General features: G+C 39.0%; 1 protein-coding gene across 1 annotated transcript in view; it reads right to left on the bottom strand.

The window, feature by feature from the left end:
* Window positions 1-4,791: 4,791 nt before the first annotated feature.
* Window positions 4,792-14,673, bottom strand: part of TTC17 (tetratricopeptide repeat domain 17) — a 45,688-nt gene continuing 35,806 nt past the window's right edge. Inside the window, exons 19-24 of the mRNA XM_009895622.1 lie at window positions 13,373-13,493; window positions 12,875-13,034; window positions 12,315-12,398; window positions 10,513-10,632; window positions 8,171-8,314; window positions 4,792-5,869 (exon numbers count right to left, since the gene is read on the bottom strand). Coding sequence (XP_009893924.1) covers window positions 5,738-5,869; window positions 8,171-8,314; window positions 10,513-10,632; window positions 12,315-12,398; window positions 12,875-13,034; window positions 13,373-13,493 — 761 coding nt within the window. The 3' untranslated portion in view covers window positions 4,792-5,737. The remainder of the gene's footprint in view (window positions 5,870-8,170; window positions 8,315-10,512; window positions 10,633-12,314; window positions 12,399-12,874; window positions 13,035-13,372; window positions 13,494-14,673) is intronic.

Here is a 14,673-nt window from a genome sequence, read left to right as displayed (position 1 = left end):
TGTAACACCTGCAGCTCTGGGTAGTAATTATTTTTTAAAAAATACAACAGTAGAATTAGACAATTATAGAGAGAAGACAAGATTGGGTTTAGATAAAAAAGAACAGTTAAAACCTTCAGCTTGAAAGTTTTCTATTAAATTGTACTAGAATGATGACTGCTTGATTTGGCAGAGTACTGTCTTCTCAGAGAAATGCGGATTGCGCGGATTTTAAAACCAGCAGTGGTGTTACTGTGGAAGGACTGGAGCCAGAAGGTTTGGCTGAACAGCTGTTTGATCCCTGGCCACGGAAGGAGCTCCACAGACAAACTGAAAGTCTACTGTGGGACAATGTCTGGGGCTCTACACCCTTCAGAGCAGAGATTGGCTCTTCTTTGGAACATCTGGCATGCTGTGGGCACAAATAAATATAAATAGCAAAACTCTGTTAGACTGGTAATAACGCGATTCTGAGGGATTGAACATGGAAGGAGCAGCCTGAAACTTGATTAAAGAAAAAAACCTCAACAAATCAAAACACCTACATTAAGACAATCCTCCCAGATTAAAAATAGCACAAATCTAACTCACGCTTACCTGCATTTGAAACTGTTCCTTCTGTGGCACTGTCATTGCACCTCCTCTGCGACTACTGAACTCAGTAACTATTATTTTTGCTGTGGAACCCAGAAGCAGATCATTAGGTTTAAAAGACTAATAAAAAATCAACTACTTGGAGCTGCTTTTTTAAGCAGTCAGCCTTATCAAAACACTGTTCCTAATCAATCCTGAGCATTTCAATACTTAAAAATGAGAAAAGCTTAATGTATGAGAACCCTCTCACTTAATTCAGACTTTCACTTTCTTAACATTGTATGTATGGAATGTAGGTTGTATCACTCTTGTGCAGATTCCCTAAAATTAATAATAAAAATAAATTGCCTTTAAGCTCACTGCCTGTCCTTTCCTGGTAGTCATTTGCAGGACAACCTTCTGTTGGCTCTCACAGGTGACCAGCCATCAGACTTCAGCAAGAAGACCACAAATTGACACGAAAGCTTCATGAGCCTCAGTGTTCGTAGACCCATTTGCTTTGTTTGACTCAATACTGACGCACACTTGAGTACATTCAGCAAATTAAGAGGAAAAAAAAAAAAATCAACAAAAGCAACCCCACACATGACAAAGCTTACTCTTTGGGGACATTTCTTTCAAGAGAGTCTTGTTGACCCAAACATGGCCAGCTGGTCCTCTAAGAAATCAAGGCAACCTGCAGCACTGCAGAAGGACACCTCGAAGTAATGCTTGAGACAGGACCACCCTGAACCTGCCACGCAACATTCAGTAGCTCTGGAGAAGAGGAACATGCATTTTTTTCTGAATGCCAAGGGAAGTTCTTCTAAAGCGTTTTCACTCTTTCAGTGCTGATACAGAGACTATTAAACTCTTCCTACTCCCCACTTCATAGGTTCTCCACACAGTTGTTTTTAATTTGTGTTGCTACTGTTTGTATTCTCTGGCACTACAACTGTTTCTCATACGAAGACATAAACAGCAATGATTCCAGCTCCAAAAGCCCCCATATGTTCTAAAAAGACATCAGACAGCGTGTGGGAGGAAGAGAGGTACAGGAAGGAGGGGAAATGCCTTGCCTAAAGTCATACAGGAGGACAGCGACAAGGGTACGAATGTTACTATTCATGAAGCAGGTCTAAACCCAGGAGCCAGAGAAGTTCATGGCAGCTCCTGAGAATTGCAAGAAGCAAAAGCATCACAATACTGAAACAGAGCTAATATAGCATCTTTGTCTATATCAGACATTTGTTAGGGAGGGGTTATGTGTTGTGGGTTTTTTTTTTCTTTTTAATCTTTTTCCTGTAAAAGGGAAGGAGGGAGGGTTAGAGAGTGGGGAAAGGTTCTAACCTCCATCAGAAAACTTTCCCGATTAATATTTTCAGTCTGTTACAAAAGTTGGCCATCATAGGTGATGCAAGGTGTCCACAGGTGATGGAAATCAAGATCCCAGTCTCCATTGCATTGTAAAAGCTGTTGTTTGAATGTGATGCTATGGTCACGTTGGGTGCTAACTTGGTATTTTGGGTTTTCCTTTTTTCTATGGCATCAGTGCAGTCCTGACTAGTGCAACTATGCCATCAACGGTGAATCAAAACCACGACTCCATAAATAGAAGTATCTGATTCTCTTCCCGTAGGTTTTGCCCTCAAAAGCCCCTGGATGTCAGGAGCATGATGCTATCTGCAAAAAAATTGAGACTTTTTTCCCACCTGTACTTCATTTCTGGGTACGCTCTGAAAACAACAGAGGAAAAAACTTTTTTGGAGAAGAGAGGATTTTGCCATTTACCTACAGTTATGTCATCCCTAAACTAGACGACTTTGGTGACATGTTTAGCATAGCCAGTCAATATGAAATGAGTTACTAAGTCTCGTTATTAGAAATCATATTGAAGTTCAGTTGGTCAAAGGTACCTCAACAGTCAATGGAAAGGAACAGGCAGCTCGAAGAGACAATTTGTCACGCTCTACAACAGCGAGGGTGGATCACCCTCTCAAGATAATGATCGTTTCCATTTACTGAAGATAGAGCCTAGACAACTACCTTAGCTTATTTTAAAATAGCTTAAATGGAAGGAGATGAATGTCATCCTTAAATAGCTAGCTCATCCTGCAGAGAATTGCACCTTTGCTCCGTAAAATTCACTGGCTTCACTTTCAACATGCTGCCTAACTTGTCTTCTGTTCGTAAGATCAGCATAATTGGCTTTTCTTTGACTAACATTTGAACACAGACAAACCACTCAAAACCACCATTCTTTGCATTTATACAGGAGGGCTGAAGACATGGAAATGAGAAATGAGAGTCTTCCATTTACCTTCTCCAAGGGCGGGAGTCAGCACTCCCCAGCAGATTCATCAATGGGTGAAATCTTTAAGACACACACTCTGTTGCTAGTGTTCAGGCAAGTGTATGCTTGAGTAGATCTTTTTGCTTCCCTGCTTCAGTATTATGTACTGCTTTAGCAGTAGACTTAAGAGAAATTACCTAAAATTTCCGAAAATACAGTTAAGGGGGAAGCATGGACTATTTCGAAATTAGTCATATGGCAGATACAGCATACAGTAGCCAAGTAGCAGATGAACAGCTGTACGTACCAATTTTACGAGAGTAAGGCAGTACACATTCCTTTAAAGTACTTAAACAAGATTAAGACAAAAATACATATGAAGTCAGACTACTGCAGTTTTCAAGAATCATTTATAAGGTGAAGGTTTTCTGGAAGCACAGAGCAAGAAGAACAATAGCCTGCTATCTCCTTGGTGGCAATGCCAATGTATGGTATCGTCACGCACACAAAACTTGGTGTTCCTGCCTTTTGTATGATGTTGGTTTACAGTACACCTTACTGCATTTCTTAATAAAAAATAAACAAATACTGCAGTAAGAAAGTTGTAAACTAACATGAGTACTAATGGCTGATTTTAAGTGCCCATCAGTGCTGTCTATAAGCATATTCCTTGCTAATCCAGAAAAGGTCAATTTTAATTCCACCTTTTGTCAAACCCAAGGATGACCACCTATGCTCCACATATTGCTGCTTCAGGTTCTTAAGGACCAGCCTTACTCTTCACTTAAATACTGACATCTCCTATCATCAGTGAGACAGATGCAGTAGAAAAAGATTTCAGCAGGTGGCAATCACTTGATTTGACTATGACACATTAGGAAACCAAGTAGTAACACAGATCCCCTGTACCAAGAGAAGCTTTTTGCATATTGCATTTTAAAGCTAGCACATAAAACGGGAGATTTACCAAATATATTTAAGTGGCTCCCAAGTATTTATCAACCAGTATGAAAGTAAAGCAGATCAGTTAATGAAAGTGAATAAAAGCAGCCTCTCTGCACATTGCTTTAGTTCAAGGAAAAGCCTTTGCTCTAACTTTTTTCTAGCTCGAATGGAACTTTTTTCCATTTACTTGTACCTGCCTTACTGGTTGCCCCTCTCACATCTCTATGTCAGAAATCTCTGTAATTCATTATCCCAGCCTGTGATCCCAGCGGTGGTTTAACAGATCTTCCCGAAAGTGATTAACTCTTGGAGTTTATACAGATACAGCTATGCCTGTCTCCAGTCAACAACATCCAGCCTTCAAGTAGCCTTGGGAAGGGAATAAAATTTGATATGCTGTTGGCTCTGTTGACAAAAAAATTAACATATTCATCCATTTTTAATAAAAATCTACCCAACAGTAGCACTTGCTGATACCTCTTGTCAGGCTTTCTAGATGAACAAAAATTACCTGCAATAAAACAGAGGTAATATTTGCCTTAGAACTGCTCATCTTCAAGTATATATAAAAATATTCAGGGATCCTTTTATGAAGTAAAATGTTACAGTATTAAAAAAAATCACATTGATGTCAGTTTTCCACACTGCCATCACTGAAAGAGGAAAAAGATTGAGAAAAAAAAGAGTAAGTCCATAAACATTGTTAGTCCTTTAAAAAGAATCACTAAGCAGTATGTTTAGCACTAAAAGCTGGAGGGTAGGTTACATGACAGACAGCTGATTTAGTTAACTTTCCCTTATTTCTTTCTGCCATGGAAAAGGAGTCAGGCACAGACGTGCAGGGAATTTTCCATAGATATGCAGAAAATTATTGTCTAATCAGGAGTGTTAAAGGCTTTCCTGCCTCCCAGCTCTATCTGCTCCTGAGGAAAGGCTGTAGCTCCCCAAGCCTAGACTCTCGCAAACGGCGCATGACATACACATTAGAGGAGAAGCCGTGATTTGTTCATAAACAACTTATTTTATTTCAAATATGTGCCCTTGTTGATTCAACAATGATGTCTGGAGAATCATGTCCTCCACCAAACAAAGAGAACTGATTTGGAAGTCTTCCACCTGACTTATTTTCTGATGATACCTTGACACCGCCTCCCTCCTCCTCCTCAGCAGCTGAAGTATGGCTCAGAATGAGCATAAACTTGCACCTTATTCTGAAATGGCTAGAAATACAGTGAACAAAGAATTAGTAAATCAACCACTCAGGGAGGCAGAGGGCTATGAATATAGAGACAAATATAAAAACATCTTATTGGGATTATTACCATTTTTTTTCCTGCAAGTAAGATTAAAAAACACTTTGACTTTAGTGTCCTGCTGTTCCCTCCTCCTCATTTCCTCCTCATCCCCCAACAGAAATAAAGAATTCCAAAAATGCTTGATGTTCCTAATGTTTTTTATGAACATTTAAAATCCTGTCCCTCTCCTTCCAAAAAAGCAGGTAATGTGGTATGGAGTGAACAAGACTGGCCAAAGCATGAGTTTCACATGGATGAATTGCTGATTATCTCTTCTTACTATTTGGTACGGGTGTGTGCTTTGCATTTCCATTGACTTAGATTATAAGACATGAAGCAAGTTATTTTGGATGCTGCCAATCTGAGCATAAAGGAAAAACTAACAGTGCCTGGGTCCTGGTACAGGTGGTCATGGATTCATGGAAGTTTCTCGGTTTAATATTTACACGGATGTTTTAAAATTATGGTCTGTGAAATATATTTTCCAAAGATGCTCCTATATTTGAGGAAAAAAAATAAAGAACCCTTGATCCAAATCCCATCTCTTTTTTAAAGTCTTGTTAAAAATTTTGATTCATCAATTTATCTTAGCACACTTAAAAGCAGAATAGAGAATAATGACATTTTTTAAAAAAGAGAAAGATGCTGATCTCTAAGGAGACCGTCGCTCCTTTTTCATAAGTAAATGACACTGAATGGTGCGGATTCGATTCTTTGCTGGGGCAAACTCCGGCTGAAGTTTTAGTGTTGACTCATACCATTTCATCGCCTTTTCAAACTCTTCCTGTAAAGAAAGAGAGAAGATTCCAGAGTCAGAGTCTAAAAAACACTAAACACATTTTCTATGACTTTCCTGTCCCAAGTAGTTGAGTAGTATAGTATGCGCAAAAGTAACCAAACCGGTCCTTGTGCTTTAGGATTTTTTTATTCCCTCTCCCCAAATAACTCTGTTATCTTCTTGGGCTAATGACTCAATTCTGCATAATCCATGGAAGCGAATCAAATCACTGCTGAGCATTATTGACCAATGGTCTCACCTTTTCCTTTTAATAGTGGATCTTTTCATTCTTGCTGTAAAACTAACTTTTAAAAACAGATTTCAGTCAGAATTTACATAGATGAAAGCTTTAAAGTCTTGGACAATGTGAAAACGTCAATTGCTGAAAAGCTGACATTTTTAGAAACAACTTGAAATTATTTTTTAAAAGATTACCCAAAGTAAATAAAGTAAAAACAAAACATCCCCAAAACTTAAAAAGCATACAGTATTTTAACTGATAAGCTGGACTCCAGAATGGTAGTAAGAAGCATTCATGCTGAAATAAAGTCTATTTTTATATAGCTGAAATCTAATTACCTATGCCACCCCACTTTTTTATTAACTAGGAAAGCATGCCAACATCCAATAGTGTATTAGAGGAAAAACAAGAGGAGAAAAGATCCAAAACATTCTGGGGTTTTCAGTCACTTCCAATACTGTTTTTGCTGTCTTAAGTTCCTTTTCTCAGTAACTTTATTTGTACAGTAGAGATAATAATAATTTCTAGCCACATTATAAACACTAACTAGATCAATGTGAGTTGTAAATTCTTGATTTTTAAAAAAAATGTATTTTAAACAGTTTCAACAGGAATTTCACAGAAAATCCCCTATTAGTTTGTAGGAGCACTGAAAAACAGCAATGAAAACAAGAATCAGATTTTTCCATTTTTAGATGCAATCATTTATATTTTCTGTGATCTGATGTTATTTTGATTTTCCTTTATATTCCCACACCCATAGTTTCTATAACATCCATCCAAAGTTCTCAGGCCTTAACACGGCCACCTCTTGCAGTAAGTTGCCTTACAAAGAGGAAAAATTTTGTACATAAAGGGATGTTGGTCTCTATAATGCTCTACTATTAATTAGCATGACATCCTCTACAACCTGTTGGTCAGTCAGTTGTCAAATACAGCAGGTTAAATACGACATAAACAAACTAACTTGGCTTTATGTTAGTATAATTTGATCCAGAAGATAAATTCTGTCCTGTTGCTACGGTCATTTCTTATAATGAATATGGGGCTTCATTGACAAATCCCTGAGATCCAGGGAGAATGAAGTTATCCTTAGGCACTGTGCTAACTTTAGAAAGACACTGGCAACTCAAGCGTCAAACTTGTACTTCATTTCTTTCAAACAATTGTCAGAAGTAATACCTTAATAGAACAAAGTCATGCCTTTCTTCAGTTTGTTTCCATTGTGCGTTTGACAGCACTGTGCATTTCAACTCAACCCTGATAGTCATAATACATGATTACCTGCTCAACTTGCCCTGCGATCCCCTCAACCACAGGAGCAAAACATTAAGGACAAATCTATGACAAGTGATGAAAACTGGTACGGATACATAGTAACGTGTAATTGAAAATACTTTTGACGCAGACATATATATCAACTATGTCTCGGTTTAACAGTGCCTCTTCTACCCTTCAAATATACCAGTGCTGTTAAAGATGAAACAAGCAAGAACCAATCCAGCATTAATAAGATAAAAGGAATGAATGTTTTGTGTTCAGACTAAGCACTGAAAGCTAAATTGCAGATTAGAATATATAGACAGTATGAAGAAATTTGAGTTTAATCTGTAAATTATTTTGGGTGTTGATAATCCAGATACTGAAATTAAAATTCCCTTGTGTTTGTTCACCACAATTGTGAACTGGATTTCATTTATTACGCTAAGCTTAGCTCTTCAGGATTGAGACAGAATTCATCATTAATTTTCCAGTATTATAAAAATACCCTGTGTTTAGACGGGTAGCCGACCCAAATTACCAATTGTTTGCTACTGTCTTAACAAAGCTTTGCAGACAGCATTCTGAAGCCAGCTTATAAAAGTGTTGGCCTTCAAGTACTAAATAGGTAATAAGAGTAAAATGAGTAATCGAATATTTTTTGAATGCCAAAACTCTTTCCTTGTTGATACTACCCCAACTTCTTGAATGCTCCTCCTTCAAAATTATTTGTGAGAATAAGATCTTTAAATACATATATATACACTGTACCAAAGACAGACATAACTGGGTGATGGCACACTCACCATTGCTACGTAGACATTTGCCAGTGTGAAATGATTAACCACAAAGTGTGGCGCTATTTCCACTGCCATGGTAGCTACAATGATGGCATCATTCCAGAGTTTTGCATTGTGGAAGATGTTTGCTAGGCTTATTAGTGGTACATCCTGAAAGAGAAGAGCAAGTGACAAACAGTGAGGTCCTTTCCATTGAAACTGTCTCAGAATCAGCACGGCAAACAGAAGACTTCATTACCTGGCCACTCTCACTTGGTTACCACCCACTTCACTCACGATGTGGTGGTGACTTTGAAAGTGATTAGCCAGACCTATTTTACTATAAAAGGGCATTTGGACCAGAGTTAAAACCAAAAAAACCTCACATACACACATCTGCTCACAACAGTGGCAAACGCTACTATTGCACAGACAAACAACTCAAAAATTAACTCACTTAAGTGTCCTAGTATGTACATTTATTTTTTAAGATGCTCTTGCACTAGTTTTCTCCCTGAAGATGAGATGCATTCTCAGAGACAAGAAAAACTGTTTTGTCTGACCATCCTCCTTCAACTTTTACATAAAAGGGGAAGGAATATGAACAAAAGGGGACAGCACAGAAGTGAAAAAAAGTGCCTAACCATTAGTGCAACTGATGCATTTTTATTTCCTGCCTCGGCCACAGAATTCCTATATGACGTTGGATAACAGCTATAAATAAAATTTTCTCAGCTAGTCACTGATGGTATGGTTTTCATTTCCTGGATTTCCAGACTGTGACCTTGTCTGACTGACAAAACTGTTGAGCCCCGACAGCCATAATAGATTCTCCAGGAGCTGGGCTTTGCACCTTCAAAGGACAAAATGCTACTTAGTAACAAGTCTTAGGTGCCCTCAACAGGACAATAAAAAAATTCTGGATGTATTTGATCCCTGCCTCCTTGACCTCCACAAGGCAAGGAGTACCTTTGGTAGGTATGTCATTCATGTTTGCAAAGCAGACATTATGGAAGTGAGAATCACAAAAGCAGCCCACAGGAAATTACCTTTTATTTACATGAGAAAAGGCAAGAGAAAGTAGCCAGAGCGCTTAAAACCAAAGAGGAGGATAAAACAAAATACTGAATAGCTGTTAATTCAGTGCTAACTCTCTCCGAGTTCAAGTTCCAGCTGTATCTTTACAAACAAGACGCACAGTTTTCTCTGGAGGCAGCTTCAGGATGGAGGACAAAAACAACACACAAATTCAGACAGCCAGTCCCAAGCAACATTTTATCACATTTCTAGAAAACAGCACTACTACACCATAATCTTGCCAAATTGTAGTTTCCAATCCCTACGCTGACCCTTACAAGTCACACAGCTAAGGGCTCCATTTCTGAGGAACCATTCCCAGTTACACAAAAAGACAGATACAAGAAATACATAAACAAGAACTTGTTGCGTTAGATCTTGGTTCCAACCATGTTTTAAAAGGACAAGTGCAAAAAGACAGAATTAGAGGGGACATAGATACATAGGACGGGCATTTCCGAGTTACGGCATTTCTACTGTTAATGGCTAAAGCCTCCCAATAATATCCTAGAGAGTGTAAAATACTTCATCTCTTTGTTTTCAGAAAAGGATTAAGACCAAGATTCAAAAAGGAGTACACATTTTGCACAATTTGTTGCTCGGGTCCCATAGTGAAATCTGCAATGTTAAGTGAGGAGCCTATATTGCATTTACCAGTTTGCAAGGGGGGTCTTGGTGTATAAGAATAGACATTATAAGGCTCAGCATACCATGAGGCAAGGTGAAGGCTACAAAGCACTCTAGTCAACTGAAATGCTAAACAGAAGATTATGTCCAAAGTACTGCCTTTTTTTGGAGTAAAGCACGGATCTGCTGCAGAAAGTTAGGCGCTAGTGCCCAGCTGCCATTGACAGCCCAAACTTAAGATCTAAGCATTTATGTTATCCTTTTAGATATCACCTCCTCCCCTCTTTAAAAGCACAAGCAGAAGATACACTCCACACTTTAGGTTAAAAGACTTGTCCAGGCAAAGGCTGATGAAGATTCGAAGTCCTATACAACAAGAGGAAGTTCAAGCCTGCATCGCCCAGAGACGTGTCAAACCCACTGAACTGCAGGAAATTCCAGTGAATCTCTTTTGCAGTTGTCTTTTTTTCAATTGTTATTTTTTTAAAAAGAGACAGTCCACACTAAACGCGGTAAAAGTCTTGAGGTCTCACCACAACTGGCTAATACCTAATGTATTATAGACACTATATACACACAGTGCTGGCCTTAACAATAGTCTGCAAAAGCTCTACTGTGACAAGCAAAACATTATTTCATCTGAGTAGTGGGCACATGGTACACACCTTCATGTGATGGGGTGCATAGTGCAATGCTTGCCGTAAGCAGTCAATTGCCTTCTTTCCTTGGCCTTTTACCCTCCAGTAAAGGGCTGCCATGCTAGAGAGGACCCATGAAGTCTGATTCTGGCAAAAGAAGAACACAAAAACCAGTCATGTGAACACCTATAGTGAACAGTCTTCCTTTCTTTCACTCTTCCAATTTTTTTGATATATTGACGTAGAGATTGTTACACTTAAAAATAGCATTAAACTATTTCAAAGCAGCAAAAAGTTTCTTATCCAACGGCATACATGCAATAGCCAGGTAAATGAGATTGCCAAATGAAATGCAAATTCCAAACGCAACGTCATTTTCTTAAGAAAGGCATAGCAGCTAAATAGCTTTAAACAGCGACAACAGTTTCAGCAGCCACAACAGCTTCTAACAAGCTGTCTGATGCTCAGCATCTAGATGTGTATACACATTACCAAACATAAAGCAAAAAATTTAGCTAAGTCAGCTGATTGGACTTGTGGGCTCTCTGTAGTCACTGGAAAGAGAAAGGATGCTCTGAGATGCAGCTCCAAGCAGAAGCCTGACAAGCCTAGCTGATTAAATGTGGTGCCTCTAGCTGGCTGACTCCCACGTCATGTGTTAGAAAGGAAAATACTATGTGCTTGCATTCTGTGGACTCAGATACAGTAAATGAATGTTTATGTTCACAGATGCAATTAGATAAGGAGCCATCTTGATTTGTTTGATTAGCTCTTGTGAACACTGAATGAGACTGGTAGAAGAACTGCATTTTATTTTCAACACAGATAGCCTTACTGAGAATTCTGTTTCTGGTCTCAGCGCTAAGTTTTCAGCTTATTTCAATAAAGCTTGCTGGGTGCAGGGGGAACTGTAGCATGTAAGAGAAAAAGTTAGTATACCTCTAAAGTGAAAAGAAAGGAAGCCTTGTAACATGAGCACAAGAGTAACATTTTTACCTTCTGCGAATGACAAAGTTATACTGGCTTTAGTTTCAAAGCATGGTAAGTTCCTCAGACGGCTTTTGGTACAATAGGCTAGGGGTACCTAGGGGCTGAGCCCTGTTTTCTATAGTAGCTTGGGATACCCTCCCCACTAGCTGTGAACATGTAACAACAATCCCTGCATCCTTACATACCTTGTAAATCCTGGGCAAATTATGTTGCTAATCATCTCCTCCTAAGGACCTCTGCTGAGGCCCTTAGTAGCCTTAATCTAGCTAGGAAGCTTGTCTTTCTCTGGGAAGAAAGGCAGTGCAGCCTTGCACATAGTGCCATACCTCTGCCTGAACTCATCTGACACTTCAGCCCAACACTGCACAAGGTAAAAGTGAGTAGGCAGAGAAGAGGGGAAGCCCCTGTCTGTCAGCTGTCTGACCGCTGTACGTCAGGAGAGAAACCAGAGAGCTGAGCCATGGCTTAACTTGACTTGGAGCTTATGGAAAGTTAATGTACCACAAAAAGAAAGCAGAAGGCTGAGAACTGTTGAAATAGTTTAATATGTATCAACAATCAGCAATACTGCTCACTACAGGGCTGGCAACATTGGGAAATTTGACAAGCTTAAGTTTTAGCAGAGAGATACGCAAGGCACTTGACAATGTAAGCACAGGATATAGCTCAACAAAATACCTGTGAGGGCATTACAGATGCCGAATAGACACAAATCCCTAGTCCACCTACTAAGACATTCCTTGACTGGGATTTCATACACACGGTTTGAGATTGGATTGACCACTCCATCAGTCATAAGCGGTAAGCCCAGACTTCTCTTTTTTCTCATTTACACATACCTTTTCCAAAGCTTTGGCTATTCGAGTACCAACTTGCTCTAACGACTGTGGTGAGTACTGGTCTTTGCCAAGATTCTGTAGCACCTGTGGAAGAGGAAGAAAAATTGCTTAGATGTTGGAACCTGGTAAGAGATGTCCCTCACTTGTTGGTTGCTTTTTTTGCCAGCCTTTTACAAACGCTGTAACCTGTTCCAACCTAAACGTCACTTTCTATCTTGAGTTAGTACTATCTGTATCATCACACTGTTACAACTCCGTGGCACTAAGAACGCTAGAAGTTTATGTATGCTCAGTTGGACATTTCTTTCACTAATTCATCCATCAAAAGCCATAAATTGAAACACACTAACAGTGTTTTAGGATTTCCCTCAGGCCAGATCATAGATAGCAAGGAAAACATTCTGGTAAAATATTGCTTTAGGCTTGCATCGTTCTTACAGTTTTATCCCGGCACTCACTCACTAAAGGTCACTTCTGGAGAAAGGGCACTAAGCTAAACGTGCCTTGAATCTGCCATGGTACAGCCATTTTTGGTGTGACAGCCCTCAACTCTGGCATACCTCTTTCAGTTGACTTTCTCCAGTGTAATGCAAGCTGGCCCGACTAGAGACACCTTGCAGATGGTCCAAAGTATGCATACTGGCTGGTAGATTTGGGTTACAAAGGGGCTCCATGGCTGGTTCTTGCAGCTGTGTGGCAAAATCAATGTGTTCTGTAATGCTGCAAAGGTCATAAAACAAGCTGAATCAGTCATGAGAAGAAAACAGAAGAGTCATTATAAAGTTCTCAAGTAAGTGTTAATTGCCCAGAACCTGGCATAAACTCATTTGAGTAGCTCAAGGAGCAAAAGAAACCGGATCTTCTGTCTGCACTTGCACTTTTCTTTGCAAGTCTATTGATGAAATACCACATAATGTTTTCAAACTTTTTGGAAATCCTGGCAGTTCTTTCTTACTTTAAAAAAATACTAAAATCTTCAGTTTCTGCACACTGAAGGCCATGTAACTGTCTTGCTTTGTGAGAGTAACTTATTTAAGGTTCATACACAAGATACTTACTCAATGTTTTTAGCAGAAACAGCAAGCCATGTGCTGGCTACAGTTGTAAGCTCTACCCTACGGAGTTTCAGGCATTCATCAGGACTTGGCCAGCCAAGGCTACGATAGTCATGCCTTTTCCCTTGAGAAAGGAGAAAAAAAGATAAATAGAAGAAACTGCCTGGAAGCAGAAGGACACTCTACTTGAGTATAATGATTTAAAAAAACCCTTATACCTGTGGATACATTTCCTATGTTAAAAGAGTCACGGTCCTGCAGCTAGATTTCTTTAAGAACATTCCTGAACCTAAATGGACTGAATGGAAATTGTGGGATCCAAAGACAGAACTGGATCCCATGCAAGACAGATTAGGAGGTAGAGTTTTAAAACCTGTTTCATTACACTTTTTTAATAGCTACAGATTAAGAACAATCACCACTCTTGTTTACAGGTAATGTCTCTACTTAAATGTCCTTAAAGAAAGTTCATAAGTGAGTCATCATTTATGTTCTACAGCTACAGTAAAAACGCATAAATGTTGACTGCTCCATCTTCTGACAATCCCAGGTGAAAAATACTGCTGTTTCTTTTCAATGAATATTGTTTAAGACAGATAGTAGCTTTTACTGCATTCTTACACTCAAGATGGCAACATTTCTGAAAGTATTGAGCAATTACACTTCAGCCCTCCCATTTTGCAGAGAAGTTAACTGAGGTAGGGAAAGGTTAAATCACTGCTTGCTTCATGTTAACAAATAGATCACTGGGAGAAACAAAAACCTGATCTTGACATTTGAACCAAAGCCTAACTGAAATCTTTTCCTTACATTTGGTGGATACCGTATCAAGTCCTAGGAATCTAGCTTATTTTAACTGTTAGGAAATATTTTCCTCTCATATCAGAAACATCTGAACTGTTTGGAATATAAGAAAAATTCATTGTAGCCATAAATTTACACAGTGGGAAGCCAAGTTTAACAACGTGCCAGCCTATCGCACCAGCTACGTAGGCTGTATTTCAGTATTTATTTTTAGTTGCCTGAAATTTTGCCCATTTGGATGCAAATCCTATTTCCTATCCAAGGTATAGTAAAACGCTTCACTGTAGTTTTGCAAAAGAATGATGAAGTCTGTAATACCGTGTCTTTTGTAAAGTATTTTGATTAAAGGAAAATTAACTTCAAGAAACACTGGGACACTTCAGAGGGTAACGATCAGTTCTCATCACCACCACTGTGAACTATTTGACTGTGAGCTCTTCTTTGCATGAATGGCAAAAGATAGCGAGAGGTACAGAAACCCTACAAAGAGACAGCTCAGT

The sequence above is a fragment of the Charadrius vociferus genome, unplaced genomic scaffold, assembly GCF_000708025.1.
Source record: "Charadrius vociferus isolate BGI_N301 unplaced genomic scaffold, ASM70802v2 scaffold111, whole genome shotgun sequence".
NCBI lineage: Eukaryota > Metazoa > Chordata > Aves > Charadriiformes > Charadriidae > Charadrius > Charadrius vociferus.
Note: the sequence above shows the minus strand (reverse complement) of the source record. Positions and strands in the feature narration are given on the sequence as shown.